General features: G+C 49.8%; 7 protein-coding genes across 7 annotated transcripts; 4 read left to right on the top strand and 3 right to left on the bottom strand.

The window, feature by feature from the left end:
* Positions 1-471: 471 nt before the first annotated feature.
* FSUBG_6824 (uncharacterized protein) lies at positions 472-2,538 on the bottom strand (the record flags this gene model as incomplete). Its single annotated transcript, XM_036685064.1, has 8 exons — positions 472-792; positions 848-995; positions 1,046-1,161; positions 1,222-1,324; positions 1,396-1,742; positions 1,782-1,841; positions 1,902-2,415; positions 2,480-2,538. 8 exons carry the CDS (start codon positions 2,536-2,538, stop codon positions 472-474), a joined length of 1,668 nt encoding a protein of 555 aa, XP_036537676.1.
* A 1,102-nt stretch (positions 2,539-3,640) lies between these two features.
* Positions 3,641-5,194, top strand: FSUBG_6823 (uncharacterized protein; the record flags this gene model as incomplete). Its single annotated transcript, XM_036685063.1, has 3 exons — positions 3,641-3,820; positions 3,876-4,440; positions 4,494-5,194. The coding sequence occupies 3 exons, from the start codon at positions 3,641-3,643 to the stop codon at positions 5,192-5,194; spliced, it is 1,446 nt and encodes a 481-aa protein (XP_036537675.1).
* Positions 5,195-5,530: 336 nt separating this feature from the next.
* Positions 5,531-6,377, top strand: FSUBG_6822 (RNase III domain protein; the record flags this gene model as incomplete). Its single annotated transcript, XM_036685062.1, has 3 exons — positions 5,531-5,912; positions 5,959-6,188; positions 6,234-6,377. The coding sequence occupies 3 exons, from the start codon at positions 5,531-5,533 to the stop codon at positions 6,375-6,377; spliced, it is 756 nt and encodes a 251-aa protein (XP_036537674.1).
* Positions 6,378-6,529: 152 nt separating this feature from the next.
* Positions 6,530-7,591, bottom strand: FSUBG_6821 (uncharacterized protein; the record flags this gene model as incomplete). Its single annotated transcript, XM_036685061.1, has 1 exon — positions 6,530-7,591. One exon carries the CDS (start codon positions 7,589-7,591, stop codon positions 6,530-6,532), a length of 1,062 nt encoding a protein of 353 aa, XP_036537673.1.
* A 1,892-nt stretch (positions 7,592-9,483) lies between these two features.
* On the top strand, positions 9,484-12,858 carry FSUBG_6820 (uncharacterized protein; the record flags this gene model as incomplete). The annotated part of the gene is made up of 4 exons (XM_036685060.1): positions 9,484-9,598; positions 9,643-10,746; positions 10,789-11,394; positions 11,438-12,858. The coding sequence occupies 4 exons, from the start codon at positions 9,484-9,486 to the stop codon at positions 12,856-12,858; spliced, it is 3,246 nt and encodes a 1,081-aa protein (XP_036537672.1).
* Positions 12,859-13,182: 324 nt separating this feature from the next.
* Positions 13,183-13,798, bottom strand: FSUBG_6819 (nadh-ubiquinone oxidoreductase subunit; the record flags this gene model as incomplete). The annotated part of the gene is made up of 4 exons (XM_036685058.1): positions 13,183-13,234; positions 13,279-13,611; positions 13,677-13,686; positions 13,744-13,798. The coding sequence occupies 4 exons, from the start codon at positions 13,796-13,798 to the stop codon at positions 13,183-13,185; spliced, it is 450 nt and encodes a 149-aa protein (XP_036537671.1).
* A 207-nt stretch (positions 13,799-14,005) lies between these two features.
* Positions 14,006-15,657, top strand: FSUBG_6818 (phosphatidylserine synthase; the record flags this gene model as incomplete). The annotated part of the gene is made up of 3 exons (XM_036685057.1): positions 14,006-14,257; positions 14,302-14,654; positions 14,697-15,657. The coding sequence occupies 3 exons, from the start codon at positions 14,006-14,008 to the stop codon at positions 15,655-15,657; spliced, it is 1,566 nt and encodes a 521-aa protein (XP_036537670.1).
* Positions 15,658-15,674: the final 17 nt, after the last annotated feature.

Here is a 15,674-nt window from a genome sequence, read left to right as displayed (position 1 = left end):
GATTGAAATTATTGGAGATTGACTGTTGAAGATGGAAAGAATTCTACTCGAGGTAGCCACAGTTCGCGAATGTAATACCGTTGTAACTTTGGCAAGTGGGCCACACCCCAGACTTTCCTTCCTTTGATGAATTTGATGAGACGTACAATCTGCCATTTCCCAGCCACAAGGGCCAAATGAGGCCATCAATCCGATTGGAGATGGCTTCAGTCATGTTCTGGGGGCATAGATTGATCTGCCAATTGTTGCACTGGTACATCGCATCACTATGGCACATCCATGAACATACACATTCTTCAGCCTCGCTCCTGTATTGACAATCTCAAAAACTACTTCAAAAACTACCTCCACCGAATGAAATACATGGTAAGATAGGCCCTGGTATGTATACCAATATCTGCTTCTATCACGACCAATTTTTTTGACAAAACCTAGGCGTGGAATCTAGGGATGAAGAAAGATAGCCGGCGCTCAAACCTCCCAAGGGTACTTGACCTCCACCGAGCTCTGCTGAACATCGCCATAAATCAGTGAGAATTCCATCGCCGCCCCGTCCCATTGAAAATCGATCTGCAAATCGGCCTTGAGAACGGGTTTCAGGTCGGAGTTCAACCCAACATCACAGGTCTTCCAGATGAGTGTACAGACTTCACGAATGCGTGGCGCTTCGTTGTTGAGATGTCTACTGTGGACATGGATACTAAAGCTGTCCCTGCCGGTGTGATCGTCGATCGAAAGAGCTTCGGGGGGTATACGTCGTAGATTGCGTTGTGTGGCGCCAAGAGATTCATTCTGTTGAGAATTATTAGTAATGTGCCAATAGTATGAACCTGGAAGAAAGACCAACTTCGCCAACGAGCCAGAAGATTGAGCTTCCGCGGTCGACACTAACTCCCCAGCCAGTTCTGACGAGTCTGGAGGTTACTACGGCCGGTTGCTGCACCGCCTGCGCGTGGAGAGCGTGGGCAACGGCTCCCATGGACACTGCATTCCAGCTTCATGACACCGTCAGCTATCATTACGTAAGGAAGATTGGGAGAGTTACCCATCTCCAGGTGGATAGTCAACGAGGTTCGTGGTGGGAGAAACTCTGGCCACAGTCTCTGCGATTCTTGATCGCAGATAGGCATTCTGCCCAAAACCTCCGGCCACAACGAGGTGCTGATGATGGTCGTGTTAGTGGGCGTCGCTTAACACGAGCGTTGCAGGCATTTAACTCACCGTTACGTCCTTTGAAAGCTTGGCTGAAATACCCAGCATCTCCTTCTCGATCAGGTGTGTGATCTTTCCTACAATTGGGTCAAAGATTGAAGCAAGATCATCGCTGAATTCACCGTCAGCACGATGTATAATTGTTATAGCTCATAAGATACTACATCAGTATCAGTCACTTACTGGGTGAATGTCACCTCATCACCTTGTCCAACACGCATTCTTCTCATGCGGCTCGAAGCCCACTTGATAGGCAGACAGATCCTTTGGGTCGGGTAGTTGTCTCTGAATTCCACCTTTATCCCAAGCTCCCATCTATTGGTTATATCGTAGAGGTCCTTTGCTGTCAGGGCTTCGAACACCCGGGGAGAGATCATCGTCTCGATCTTGTTCTTCAGAACTCGCATGAATTCATCATCGATGAGACAGGCTCCGGCAAAGATACATTGCGCAGGGCGGATTTCTTCGACGCAGAAGGGGCGAATGGAGGAGATCCCATAGGCGACAGTGTCCTTGAGGAGGGATGAGCACTAAACAAGAAGTCTTCGGTAGGGTGGCGCAAAACTTACAACGGTACCGCCGCCACAGTCACAGACCAAGACAGTCTGTCCTGGCTCAAGTTTGGAGGACTATGGGAGTGTTAGACGTAAACAGATGACCAAGACTTCAAAAAAAAAAATTACATTTACTTCCTCGAGGTAAAGTGCATCTGAAAAGAATGCTAGAGCCGCAGCCTCTGGCTCGGCAAGGAATTTAGGTGCCAGTACCACATTTTCGTTCAGCATCTGTGCTTGATGGAGGGCTTCAAACATGGCTCGACAAGCGTCCTCGGGCCAAAGCACAGGGACTGTGACAGTTATCTGGATATAGGGGTATGGGATCTTCTCTTGAAGATGGTCAAGGAAGACTTTCCAGATATTGTTGATGAATTTTGCTGTGGCTTCTTTGGCTGTCATACCCACAGCTGCTCTGGCGAGGTTTAATTCCTTGAACTTGGGAGAGTTTCTGAGGTCTGATGGTAGATCATCAGGGTGAGGCAAGCCAAGCTTGAACCATTCGATGTTGGTATCAGGATCCTTGACTTTGTTTGAATCCAAAACCATGAGTTTAGTTGGTGTTTTCGGTGACCGATTACCGTTGACTGTCCACCAGAAGCATTTCGGTCCATTCATCGTCAGTAGCGCATACGAAAACCCGGAAAATCTACAGAGTCGAGTGAGCAAAGTGAGTCTTGAGAGTCGTGTTGTATGACACCCTAAAAACTTACGTGGTCCCCAGGTCCAAACCAACAACGACGGGGGTTCTGCTCCCAGGAGAAAATTCCATGTTGGCTTGGCTCTTTGATCAATGTCAAATGTGGTGAGAGTTGAGATAAGTGGAAGTAGAGTTTGATGGAAATTCTGAGCGTCTGACCGATAGGAGATGAAGGAACTCAAGTTACGCTGGTGTTATGAGTACACCGGAACAGATGCCCTTGCAGTCAGTGTAGCCCATGTATGAATTATCTGATGCATCACAGCCTAGACCTTTTGGCCTGAGGAAACGATAGGCAACGATATGACTAGTCACGCGGTTAAGGGGTCATCACAAGGCATGAATAGAACGAAATGTCGGTCAATCTCAATAGTTTCCGTTGTGGAACGAGGCAGATCGGGAAAGGGAGACTGTACTGGTCAGTGTATTCCAAAAGAGCCAGTCATCAGCGCATTCTTAACGAAGGCGTGCTTGGATATCCGCTTCACGGCTGGAAGCTACATTAGCTCAGTTACAAATCCGCAGCTACACGCTCAAAACAAGACAATCAAGCCAATTACAGACGGTGTCTGCGATATCGCGAAGGGGAAAGGCCGTCATCCGGGAGGCACGGGCTGTGTGAATAGAGAGTTATCATTTCTTTGTCCAAGACGCCACCAATAAAGAAACAAGCTCCGTCACCCTCTTCTAGTACAATCACAAAAATAAAATGAAAGGTACCAGATTCATCGGCAGGCTTGATGCTCGCCTCTACAACGCAAACGATACTAGGCTCTGTTTGCCTCTCGTACATGCAGCAGATGCCCACAGAGCTGAAACTATCCCAGCAGAGGTGTTGTTTGTCCAGCCACGCACGGCCGCTTGTCATACCTAAACTCACTCCTTTATCTGGCAGTCTGTGGTGATTGGCCCTGTACTCCTGTGGTCATATGTTGTGGGGATGACACGGGTGGTCTGGCTTTGATAATGTAGGGGGGGTAAGAAAAAAGAGACTGAATTTTGGTGTAAGTCAGCATGTTGTATTTTTCCCCTACGAGGCAATCAATATTAGACAAGGATGGGTACATAACGCGAAAGGCTGCTCGCACTTTTGAAAGGGTAGTTTTCGAAACAATACTACTTTCCTTCAATTTTCTCACACAGCGGCGGTCGCTGCTTTCGCCCTTCTCAGAACATGGCTGGCCCTCGAAGATCCAAGCGACTGCAGTCTTGCAGTAAACCTGACCAAGACAGAGTCACCAAGATCGCAAGAGTGTCAAAGGATCAGGAAACCACGGAAAAGGTGGTTCAAGGGGAGAACAAAAAGATCGGAAAGAGCGCCATGGAAGAACCTTTAGACCAAGGGGTCGACAGAGTGAGTAGCCACTTTACAGCCTTCTATATTCATTTCTGAACTGACTTTTTCAAAGCCATCGCCAAAGGATGCATCGCCAGAAGATGCACCGTCAAAAGATGTATCGACAAAAGATGCATCGGCAGAAGACACATCGTCAAAAAATGCATCGCCGAACCGTGCATCAGAAGAAGCCCTGGAGAGACAACTTCGGGGCAGAGAATTGTTAGAAGAAGCACAGCAAAGGCATGACCGTGCCCTAGCTGAGCGAAGTAAGTGGAGGGACGATGGTCTTGTAAAATTCCGACGGGCTCTTCAGTGGGATGTTGGTTTGGGGTACAGACAAGGCCACCTTTACCGACTGTGGAATTACTTTGATGGTCGTATCAAAAATTTCGCAGAGTCTGCTGGTTTTCGGGATCTTCCCTGGGATAGACTTGACGAGGCCGTTCAGCAAAGGTTCGTTGGATATTCACCCTGTGCCCAACAGCTCTTTGAGACACCTCTTGTACGACGGTTTATGTTCGAACGGTGGATCTGGGAGATCCTTGATGAGAACTTTTTCACTACAAAGAGTCAGGGCATCGAGTGGACGTCGCCGTATTGGGAAGCTCAAGCTACAATAGAACGCTTCTTACGGGGTAAGAAAGATTAAAAAGGCTCACCTCGTTCGTGGGACTGACATTGTCCATAGAGAAAAACTTCGATTACGACGACGAATTCCTGCGTTTCCAGTATCCCAACTGGCGATTCACCACAATCAATTTCTATTACACCCTTAAGGAACGATCCAATCGGAAAGCGGAGTATTTCAGAGAAACCAGGGTTGAGCCAGGATGCGTGGTCAAGATCTTGAAGAAAGCGCTTGGCCAATACTTCCCTGAGAATCCTGACCTCTTCTTTGAAGGACAGATCTCAACCCTCGCAAACGTGGTTGCCGAGTTCGAATTGGTCTTCGACTGCGGTCGCCACACTCTTCGACTTGTGTTTCATGACCCCAATACCAAGGAGGCATGTAGATTTCCATTTTCAGCCCGAGCTGAGGGATTCGACACTCAAGTTGTGATGGAATCAGTCGGCCCCGAAACCGAAGACGAATGCAATGGTGCGCCTGTCGAACTGGTTGTATCGCCTATGCTGGTGTTTTATGGAGAACAAGATGGATGGGATTACCATGTTCCGAATGTCGCAGTTCCTATGAAAGTGTGTGTAGGATACATTGACGGACTCAGCCACGACTGGGTGATTGAGATGAAGGAGGATGGAGAGGGGGACGGAGAAGAGGAGGTGAAGATCATCAAGGATAAAGAGGGCGTCACAAAGGATGAGGATGGGAAGAAGGACGAGGACGAGGAGCAAGCACAGAGGAGCTCCCGCACTGGAAATCTGACTTAGGCGGGGATATTCGGCCTGATCCTGTATTCCTCTGGATCCCTGATTGTGTGTAGAACGTGGTTTATTTTAGATTGTTGGCTTGTATTTTTTAATTCAATCATGTTTTTGATAAGAGAAAAGGCGGCGCGTAGCCTAGCGATGATGACTCTAGCAGGAAAAAGTGAGGCTCCAGATCATCCATCTCGGCGTAAACTTGGTGTTGACAAGAGTGGGGCGACAGCGGTCTCTTTTCTCCACGTGACCTGGAGAAAATGTTCGCGGCCAAGCTTCACATTTAGCCCATCTCGATGGTGACCATCAGATGCAATTCGAGCCCGACTCGTTCCACTCATCACCATGGCCCTCCAACCCTGCCGCTCCGGCCTCTGGAGGAGTAGCCATGCCGCCCGTACCCTCATGCCTTGCGTGCGCACCTACACTACCGACTCAACCCCCGAAACCTTCAAGACCAAGACCCCGTCTTCCTCTGGCGTCGTGCCACGGTGGAGCCAGACGCCTGCTGCTATGAAGGCGCCGCTGCAACTCGACTGGGCAAAGAATCCCCAGAACAAGGTCTGGACTGTCAACAACGATCCCAAGAAGTTGGACGAGGTGTACGAGCGCCTGCTGGGTCCTGGAGGCAGCAAACTTCTGCCCGAGGAGCTCAAGTGGTTGGCTGTCACGCACAAGAGCTTTGATCAGGGGCGGAGAGGCTTCAACGACCGACTGGCACTTCTAGGTGGGTGGCACGAGGGATGAATGTTGGTCTATGCTGACTCTACCAGGACGAATGACTCTTGTCATGGAGACAACAAAGACAATTGTTGCGCAGGGTCCCATCGGAGCACCGAATTTCGATGACGGGTTTGACCGCCAGCCATTCGTGCATCCAAATTTGCAATCGGTAGACAATCTCTCCGTCAAAGGACCCAAGGACGTCGTCGGCAAGGAGAGACTATCTGGCTTGGCAGCTGAAGTGGGATTGATTGATGTTGTGCGGTGGAAGCCCAAACAGGTACATACCTCTTCTGTCCGCGGTAACTCGACTAACTAGCAGTAGGTGCAAAAACTCCGAGCTTCAGGTGCCGATGTCGTGCTCAACGGTGCCATCATGGCCATCATTGGTGCCATCACATTACAGCATGGAGCAGTGGTGGCATCACAGGTTATCAGAGAGAGGATATTGTCAAGACTACAGGATTGAGCATGGTGAGTGGGTAATCTGTATCATATCTGTACAATAAGAAGGTCTGGACCTGTACATAACAGTCTTGCAACTGTAAGATACTTGTCTATTGATCGTTCATGAAGCATGTCTATAGGAATCAGGGCTATAAAAGTAACGTCAGGGTATCATCATTGCAACAAAGGCGTCTCCTCATCTGCTGTTTGGTCACTCTCTCCATTGTCTTCCTCATTGTCGTGATGAATGAGCTTCTCTCGGTATATCCACCCAACGCACGTTCCAGCACCAGGTCCAACAACAAGAGAGGTAATGATTGTTGTCAAAGGAACCCGCCACCCAACCTCCACCAACATCCAGTACAGAACGGTCCAGAAGATGAACTGAGAGTTGACTTCAATAAAGACAATGATTGACCTTGTCATTTCTTTGCGGTCGTCGGGTCGAGTCAAGCTCCAGATGAAAGAAACATGCGCTAGAACGGAGCAGATTAAGGGCAGTGCATAAACAAACAGCAGAGACCACCGATTCGATGCGAGATGAACGAGTGTTGGGTCAACCCTCCTCAGTGCGGAGATTGTGTGACGAATGATCTGGCGAATGATCTCGACATAGATCGGGAAGAAGAGCCAGATGCCGATCGTCTCGGGAGTTGTATAGAACAGCATGAGAAAAGACGGAAGAAAGTAACCAAGTGCCACACTGATGGGAATAGCCACGAGCTCACTATCAGGAAGATGACGACTCGTAAATATCTGATGGACGTCACCACCCTCATCTCTCTGTGCAGTCAAAACACTTCTCGCACGATGCAGAAACGCAGGAATAATAACAAGCTCCCAAACGACAGCACCACCTACAAGATCAAACACCAACCACGGACCAGTAGGATACGCGATGAGAACATTCGGCGCATTGCAGATACGCGCTGATTCAACGGTGCTCACAGTCAAGAGGCCGCCGATAAAGGCTAGAACAACGCCCATGACCGCGCGACTGCGCAGTGAGTGAAGCGCGGCGCGGAAGAAGCTGATGAGATAGCATAGAGGCGTCCCGAGACCCGGGATCCGACTGACACCAGGGAGACGAGCGCGGGAGTGGCATTGGGACCAGAGAAGAGCAAAGTTGACGTCTGAGTGGAGGAAGAGAACGACGATGGTTGCTGCGGCTAGGAGGATTGGTGGGATGATTAGGGAGCGATATGAGAAGTGGTGAATAGGTGCTTTCCGAGGCATGTTGGTGGTTTTTGCTGAACGAAGATGATGATGAGGAGACGGCGATTGAAGTATTCATGAGTTGGGTGATTATTATGGTCATGTGGAAGAGGCTCTCGTGATTAAATTACAAGACCAATTTTGGTGTTGAGATTCACACCATTACACCGGCGTTAGGCTTAATGGGGACAGCAATCTGAATCTTATCAGATGTTGACCTGCACCAGATATTCACTCATCATGAGGTGAGAGTAAGATAGGTTCAAGTCGTTCATCAAAATACTATCGCTAATACTAACAAATATGATGTATTACAATGACTGAGGATGAAGCAAGCATCAGTGGGAAATAAGTGACCTTTCCTACGATGAATCTCCAGAGCAAACGGGGACATCCTTTTTGTTCCTTTTCTTCCGCTAGCATCGTCGATGATGAGCATTCATCTCATCGCCATTTTTAGGCTCACTGCGTAACAAGGTTGCGACTGAGAGAAAACGTACTATACTACGTAAACTAAGGATGAAGCAGAGCAGCTGGATTGCCGTTTTATTAATGGTACCCTTATTGAGCGTGAATCGTCATAGTGCCTATTGAAAATGTTGATCTCATGCATGTCAGTTCTCACCACAATAGTATAAAAACAGTAATCGAGTAAACAGATTCCCTTTAACGGATATGCAATGATCGGTCAAGGTCTTTCTGCTTAAACTCATCGGGAATCTCAGTGGTCTTAATCGAGATGTGCCTCATTAGCATGCACGTTTGAAGTGCTACCCTGGGTCACTCTAAAGATCCATGAATCTCTATCTTGCCAAACTTCACAGGATAGTGGCACACAAGGAACACGGTTCTCAATCAAGTCATACAATATTTCGTCTCTTCAGCTTGTACACCTATAGGGTATCGCGACAATCCGACTTCTGAAGTCTATGATTCTGGTGCTAGATCTTCGTTTGAAGGCTGAGAAGAGGTGTGCAACTTCTATTTGATCATTATGGAACGAATTTATGTATACTTCTCGGTACTCGTTGCCCTTGCCAGCCAGCTATGGTGTTCTCATGTGTGACGCCTAACTACAGCTTTGGACAAGCTACAGTAGGTCTCAAGCCGCGAGTCAAATTCTGCTCTACAAGATAAATGGTTACATCAGAGAGAAATGACTAAACCCAAGATCTTGAACGTGCGCAAAAGAGGAGTTTCTTCAGGCTGGTGCAACTGTATATACCGCGTCCTGTACGAGCATCTCCGTATCAACCTCGCACTAGATCAATGGGTCCTGGCACCACGGACAGATCAGCCTGCCGATGGATAAGCCGCTGAAACGTACCCCACGTCAAATACATCATCCATGATCCATCATGATCTCGGCCCATCTCTGGCCGTTTCACGCCCGGATTTCAACGTCCGAGGAGGGGAAACCATCTGCATTTGGAGCCAAGCGTGACTTAATCAGGCAGGTCCGTAGCCACAAACTCATCTGACTGGATGCACAACATGTCGCTACTTAAATTCTCCCGAAGCTCCCGCTGGTGGAAATAGTCTATGATTCGACGATACCCTGCATCGGTTTGATGCCTTCTCCGCAGCTGCGGCCCCTCCCCCAGGTTTTAGCGGCGTCAGTGGACCGAGCCCCTCTTCCGGGGCGGCTAATAGAACCCCGGGAGAACTTGTAGGAGCTGTAGGTAGCTGCGGGAGCTGGGGGTACCCGACAGCCAAACACATGACACAGAGACAATAACGCAACCCCTCGATTGTTTTGTCTCTTGTTTTTATTCCCTCTCTTTTGGAATTCTCACGTTTGACTGTTTTGTCGCTTTTTCGGATACACAGGCCTCAAAGTTCGGCACTCGAGGTGACGGAGCTAAGCGTTCCACTCGTTCCGGTCTCGCAATCGCTCTCATGATTCTTTAATCATGGCATCCCAAATGCTTCGCCCGCTGGCCTCGTCCGCGGTCCCAGCGTCAGCTTCCGAGCTGTGCGCTTCGTCCTTCTTTATACAGAAGCAATTGAAAGGGTATCGAGTTCAAGGTAGGCTTTTTCGACTGTCGAAGCTCATACCTAACAAACTTCAGATGTCCTCTCTCGTCGCAAGCAGTGGCACAGCACCTTGAGAGCTTCACCTCGACAGCATGCTCTTGTCACAGACGTCTCTAAACCTCTCGCATTGATCCGCCATGCTTCTGCGCCTCCTCGTAAATATTCCACCGTGGTTCTTCCCAAGACAACTCCCTATGATCATCTCGTCGTAGGTGTTCCAACCGAGATCTTCCCCGGGGAGCGCCGTGTAGCTCTCACGCCTGCCAATGTTGCACTCCTTAAGAAAAAGGGCTTCAAGCAGGTTCTCGTTGAACGTGGTGCTGGTACATCTGCTGATTTCCTCGATGCCGCCTATGAAAAAGCCGGCGCAACTCTTGTCACTGGTCCCAAGGAGGTCTGGTCCAACTCAGACATTGTTCTCAAAGTCCGCGGTCCCGGTCTTGGAGAGGTTGACTCCATGAAAGAAGGCCAAACCATCATCTCGTTCCTCCAGCCTGCTCAGAACAAAGAACTCGTCGAAAAGATTGCCGCTAGAAAAGCTACCAGCTTCGCCATGGACATGATTCCCCGTATCTCCCGAGCTCAGGTCTTTGATGCCCTCAGCAGCATGGCCAACATTGCCGGCTACAAAGCTGTTCTCGAAGCGTCCAATGTCTTTGGTAGGTTCCTCACTGGTCAAGTCACTGCTGCTGGAAAGATTCCTCCCTGCAAGGTTTTGGTTATTGGTGCTGGCGTTGCTGGTCTGAGTGCTATTGCTACTGCTCGTCGTATGGGTGCCATTGTTCGTGGTTTCGATACTCGATCTGCTGCTCGCGAACAGGTTCAATCTCTTGGGGCCGAATTCATCGAAGTTGAACTTGAGGAAGATGGATCTGGAGCTGGTGGATATGCCAAGGAAATGAGCAAGGAATTTATCGAAGCTGAAATGAAGCTGTTCAAAGACCAAGCCAAAGAAGTCGACATCATCATCACCACTGCATTGATCCCTGGAAAGCCTGCCCCGAAACTGCTCAAGAACGATATCCTCGATGTTATGAAGCCTGGAAGTGTCATTGTCGATCTGGCTGCCGAAGCTGGAGGCAACTGTGAAGCTACCAAAAAGGGTGAATTGGCCGTCTACAACGATGTCAAGATTATTGGTATGTGCAACCCCTGAATCACGACATCCGCTGACATTCTAGGATACACTGATCTTCCCTCTCGTCTGCCAACTCAGTCCTCGACCCTCTACTCCAACAACATCACCAAGTTCCTGCTCTCCATGACCCCTGAACCCAGCGCTTTCGGCATTGATCTCTCAGATGAAGTCGTCCGAGGTGCAATCGTCACCCAAGAAGGAGATATTCTGCCCCCGGCTCCTCGCGCAGCACCTCCTCCACCACCCGTAAAGGCTGAGGCAACCGAAGTGACCCCTGAACCTGTAGCTCTGACTCCTTGGCAAAAGAAGACCCGTGAAGTTGCTGGTGTCACCGCTGGTATGGGTAGTATGTTGGCTCTTGGAAAATGGACCAGCCCTCTTCTCATGTCGAACGCTTTCACCTTTGCTCTGGCTAGTCTTATCGGATATCGTGCGGTATGGGGTGTTGCTCCCGCGCTTCACTCTCCTCTGATGAGTGTCACCAATGCTATTTCCGGTATGGTCGGTATTGGTGGTTTGTTCATCCTTGGAGGTGGATTTCTGCCCGAGACTATTCCCCAGGCTTTCGGTGCTCTCAGTGTTTTGCTGGCTTTTGTCAATGTTGGCGGTGGTTTCGTGATCACCAAGCGTATGCTAGACATGTTCAAGCGTGAGTTGTTCGATCCTCAACTCGACCCAGCTAACAGGAATAGGACCTACCGACCCCCCTGAGTACCCCTGGCTCTATGCAATTCCTGCTGTTGTCTGTGGTGGTGGTTTCGTGGCTGCTGCGTCAACTGGTGCTGCTGGTCTCGTTCAAGCCGGTTATCTTGTCAGCTCTGTTCTCTGCATTGGTTCCGTCTCCAGTCTTGCTTCCCAGGCCACTGCTCGCATGGGCAATGCTCTCGGTATCCTCGGTGTTGGCACAGGTGTGTTGGCCAGTCTTCTCGCTGCTGGCTTTACCCCTGAAGTCCTCACTCAGTTTGGTGGTCTTGCTGCACTGGGTACCATCGCCGGTATGCTCATTGGAAAGCGAATCACTCCTACCGATCTCCCTCAGACTGTCGCCGCTCTTCACTCTGTGGTTGGTCTGGCTGCCGTCTTGACCAGTATCGGTAGTGTCATGGCTGATGTCATGGACCCTTCCACTCTCCACCTCGTCACAGCCTACCTTGGTGTCGTTATCGGCGGCATCACGTTTACCGGATCCATAGTCGCATTCCTCAAGCTCGCCGGCAGGATGACATCAAAGCCCAAGATCCTGCCTGGACGTCATATCATCAACTCAGGATTACTCGCAAGCAACGCAGCCACCATGGGAGCCTTCATCACAATGGCCCCAGGGAACCCCTTGATTGCAGCTGGAGCACTTGCTGGGAGCACAGTTTTGAGCTTCATCAAGGGATACACTACCACATCTGCCATTGGAGGTGCTGACATGCCCGTCGTCATCACTGTTTTGAACGCATACAGTGGTTTCGCCCTTGTTGCTGAGGGTTTCATGCTTGAGAACCCTCTTCTCACCACTGTTGGAGCCTTGATCGGTGTATCTGGTTCAATTCTGTCGTACATCATGTGCGTCGCCATGAACAGATCACTGACAAATGTTCTCTTTGGAGGCCTGGGCACGCCAACTGCTGTACAAGAGTTCAAACCCCAGGGAGAAGTCACGCAGACCTCTGTAGATGACCTTGCCGATGCACTTCTCAATTCCGAAAAGGTCATTCTCATTGTTGGCTATGGTATGGCCGTTGCCAAGGCCCAATACGCCATCTCAGACATTGTCAAGACTCTTCGCTCCAAGGGTATCACCGTCCGTTTCGCCATTCACCCTGTCGCAGGCCGCATGCCTGGTCAGTGCAACGTTCTTCTCGCTGAAGCCAGTGTGCCATATGACATCGTCCTGGAAATGGACGAGATCAACGATGACTTTCCCGAGACTGACCTGGCTGTTGTCATTGGTGCCAACGATACCGTCAACCCTATTGCTCTGGAAAAGGGCAGCTCTATTGAGGGTATGCCTGTGCTGCATGCCTGGAAAGCTAAGCAAGTTGTTGTCATGAAGAGAGGCATGGCCAGTGGCTATGGTAAGTCACCCGCCCTTTACTCGGACACAGCTAACAAGAGCAGCTGATGTTCCAAACCCGATGTTTTACATGCCCAACGCAAAGATGCTGTTTGGAGATGCCAGAGTGACATGTGAAGGTTAGTATTCCTCCCAGTTTCCAAACTACGCTGACCATTTAGCCATCAAATCTGCAATTGAAGCAAAGTCGTAGATCGTGAGACGTGAGATTTCTTATGTAGTTCGTATAAGAGAAGGATTTGAAGACCATAGAGTGCACATTTTCTAGATCTTAAACCATTTTAGCTGTAGAACTAGCAGCTTTCTGAATTCAATGCTTGGGTTTCTCGATTGAACCTCTACGCGAATTTATGTACACTTGACCACTCATCCTCATGCCCGAGGCGCCGCCACAGGCTCCCATGCCGAGATCTTGGACTTGGAACTAAAACGGTCAGAATTTTGCCTCCTATGAAATGCGAAACATACGTGTTGTAAGTCTTGAAAGCGCCGCGGGTCTGGGTAAAGTTGGGGAGGGCGCGTGAGGGCTCAAAGGCTCGGACACCAGCTTGTAGTAGGGGATCCTCGGTAGGAGGCTTATCGACGCTGTAGCTGATCCAGGCGTGCCATCCGGGCTCAATGTGAGCGGCGTCGTAGTCGTGCTTGGCGTACTCGACCCAGCGTGTTCGGAGGGGGAGTTCCTCGTTGTTCTCGAAGAACTTGTTGCCGGCGCGATCGGTGCCAATCAGACGACCAGCCTTGGTATCACCTGCGTGTGTCAGTGGACGAATCGGCGGATCATCGAGAAAGCGTACCGATGTACTATTCGTGAAAGCAGGCGTCGTTAGCCAGAGTCGAGGATCGTCGAGGATCGTTCGGACAGGTACATACCAGCATCTGGACAAAGTAGTCCTACTCAGGTTAGCATTGGCTCATTGACGGTTGAGAGCAGACCTGCCTTGATTCCAACCTTGCGCAGGTTGGACAATGTTCGCGAGATTGTCGACATGATGGCGGTTGAGCGACAATTGACCTCAGCAGGATGATTGTTGATAGCTCGTCGATGATGTGAGGTTAGAAGATTCCCGCGGATCAACCTCGGCAGATTGGGTTCGTGACGGCATGGGTACGTACCTCGAAGCTCAACCAGAAATTCTAGAGATCTACGATACAAGCACTTTTAATAGCAGGTTTAATAAAGCTTAAGCGATTCGAGATGCTCACTCGGAGCTGTGCACGATGCACTACAAGGCTGCGTGCCGCAAGTTTCAAGCCTAGAGTTCCCAGCGCACGAGTCCAGACCAGACAGTATACGATGCCAGCTGGAAACACTCAGGGTTCTGTGAATAATGCGGGAGCTTTGGCCCCTTTCGTGACTGAATTGGATCGATTGGCACCGAGTTTCGATGTTCGAGGAGAGCAGATTCAGATCATTCGTACTCCAGCCGAGTTTTACGAGACGCTCAAGGTTGGATTACCACTGACACGAAACGACAGCGCTGATTGGTCTAGGATCGGATACGAAAAGCACAGCGACGGATCTTCTTGTCGACGCTGTACATTGGAAAGTCGGAAAAGGAACTCATTGAAACGCTGCAGGAGGCGTTGAGGAAGAACCCGAATGTGAAATTGAGTATTCTCACAGATGCGCTGCGAGGAACGAGAGAGGCGCCTAATCCATCGAGTGCATCGTTACTTGCACCCCTGGTCGAGGAGTTTGGAGCAGACCGTGTGGAAATCCGAATGTATCACACGCCGAATCTCACTGGACTGAGGAAGCAGTATATCCCCAAGAGGATAAATGAGGGTTGGGGACTTCAACATATGAAGCTTTATGGTGTTGATGATGAGATCATCATGTCTGGGTATGTCAAAAGATTTAGGTCGAAGAAATACTGACTTTTCAGGGCAAATCTGTCGACTGACTACTTTACCAACCGTCAAGATCGATACCATCTTTTTGCCTCAAAGGAGGTGACTGATCACTTTTGGAAGATCCATTCAGGGGTTACATCCTTTAGCTTCTTGGTTCAACCTTCAACAGGGCCAGGGGGGTTCACACTCTCATGGCCAGAGAACAACTCTGCCCCCTCACCACTAGAGAAGCCCCAGTCTTTCATCAAGAGCACCACCTCGACGCTCCAGACTCTGTTGCATCCGACAGCTAAGCCTGAGAATGAGATTACTGATACACGAGTTTACATGCTTGGGCAAATGTCCCAGGTCATGAAACCTGACTCCTCAACTGAACTCCCTGTCATTACACATATCCTCAAGACTCTTGCTTTGCCCGAGTATCGCGAGTCTTCATGGACCTTTACAGCAGGCTACTTTAACCCCGCTCCCTCTCTGACCAAACTCCTCCTCAATACTGCGTCCACCTCAAACACCGTCATCACAGCTTCTCCTGAGGCAAACGGTTTCTACAAGTCGAAAGGTGTCTCGGGTCTCCTCCCTGATGCCTACACTCTCCTAGCCCGTCGTTTCGTTCATCGCGTTCATCACCAAGGCCGAGATGACGACATCACATTGAAGGAATGGCGTTATGGCGTCGTTGGTCAGCCTGGTGGATGGACATATCACGCCAAGGGTCTCTGGGTGACAATGCCAGGTGACAAGAACCCCGCTATGAGTATTATTGGAAGTTCCAACTATACTAAACGAAGCTACTCTCATGATCTCGAAGCTGGTGCTTTGATCGTGACCCGCGACGAAGGGCTGAAGGGAAGACTTGGAGAGGAGCAGCTGTGGCTGCAGGAACATGCTACCAAGGCAACGCGAGATGACTTTGCTCGCACTGAACGAAGAGTTGGACTCAAAGTCAGAGTTGCCATGTGGATTGTTTCGCTTGTCGGCGGAGCATTGTAATACTGCCATGTATAATA

Source organism: Fusarium subglutinans, assembly GCF_013396075.1.
Source record: "Fusarium subglutinans strain NRRL 66333 chromosome Unknown NRRL66333_c0000076, whole genome shotgun sequence".
Lineage (NCBI taxonomy): Eukaryota > Fungi > Ascomycota > Sordariomycetes > Hypocreales > Nectriaceae > Fusarium > Fusarium subglutinans.
Note: the sequence above shows the minus strand (reverse complement) of the source record. Positions and strands in the feature narration are given on the sequence as shown.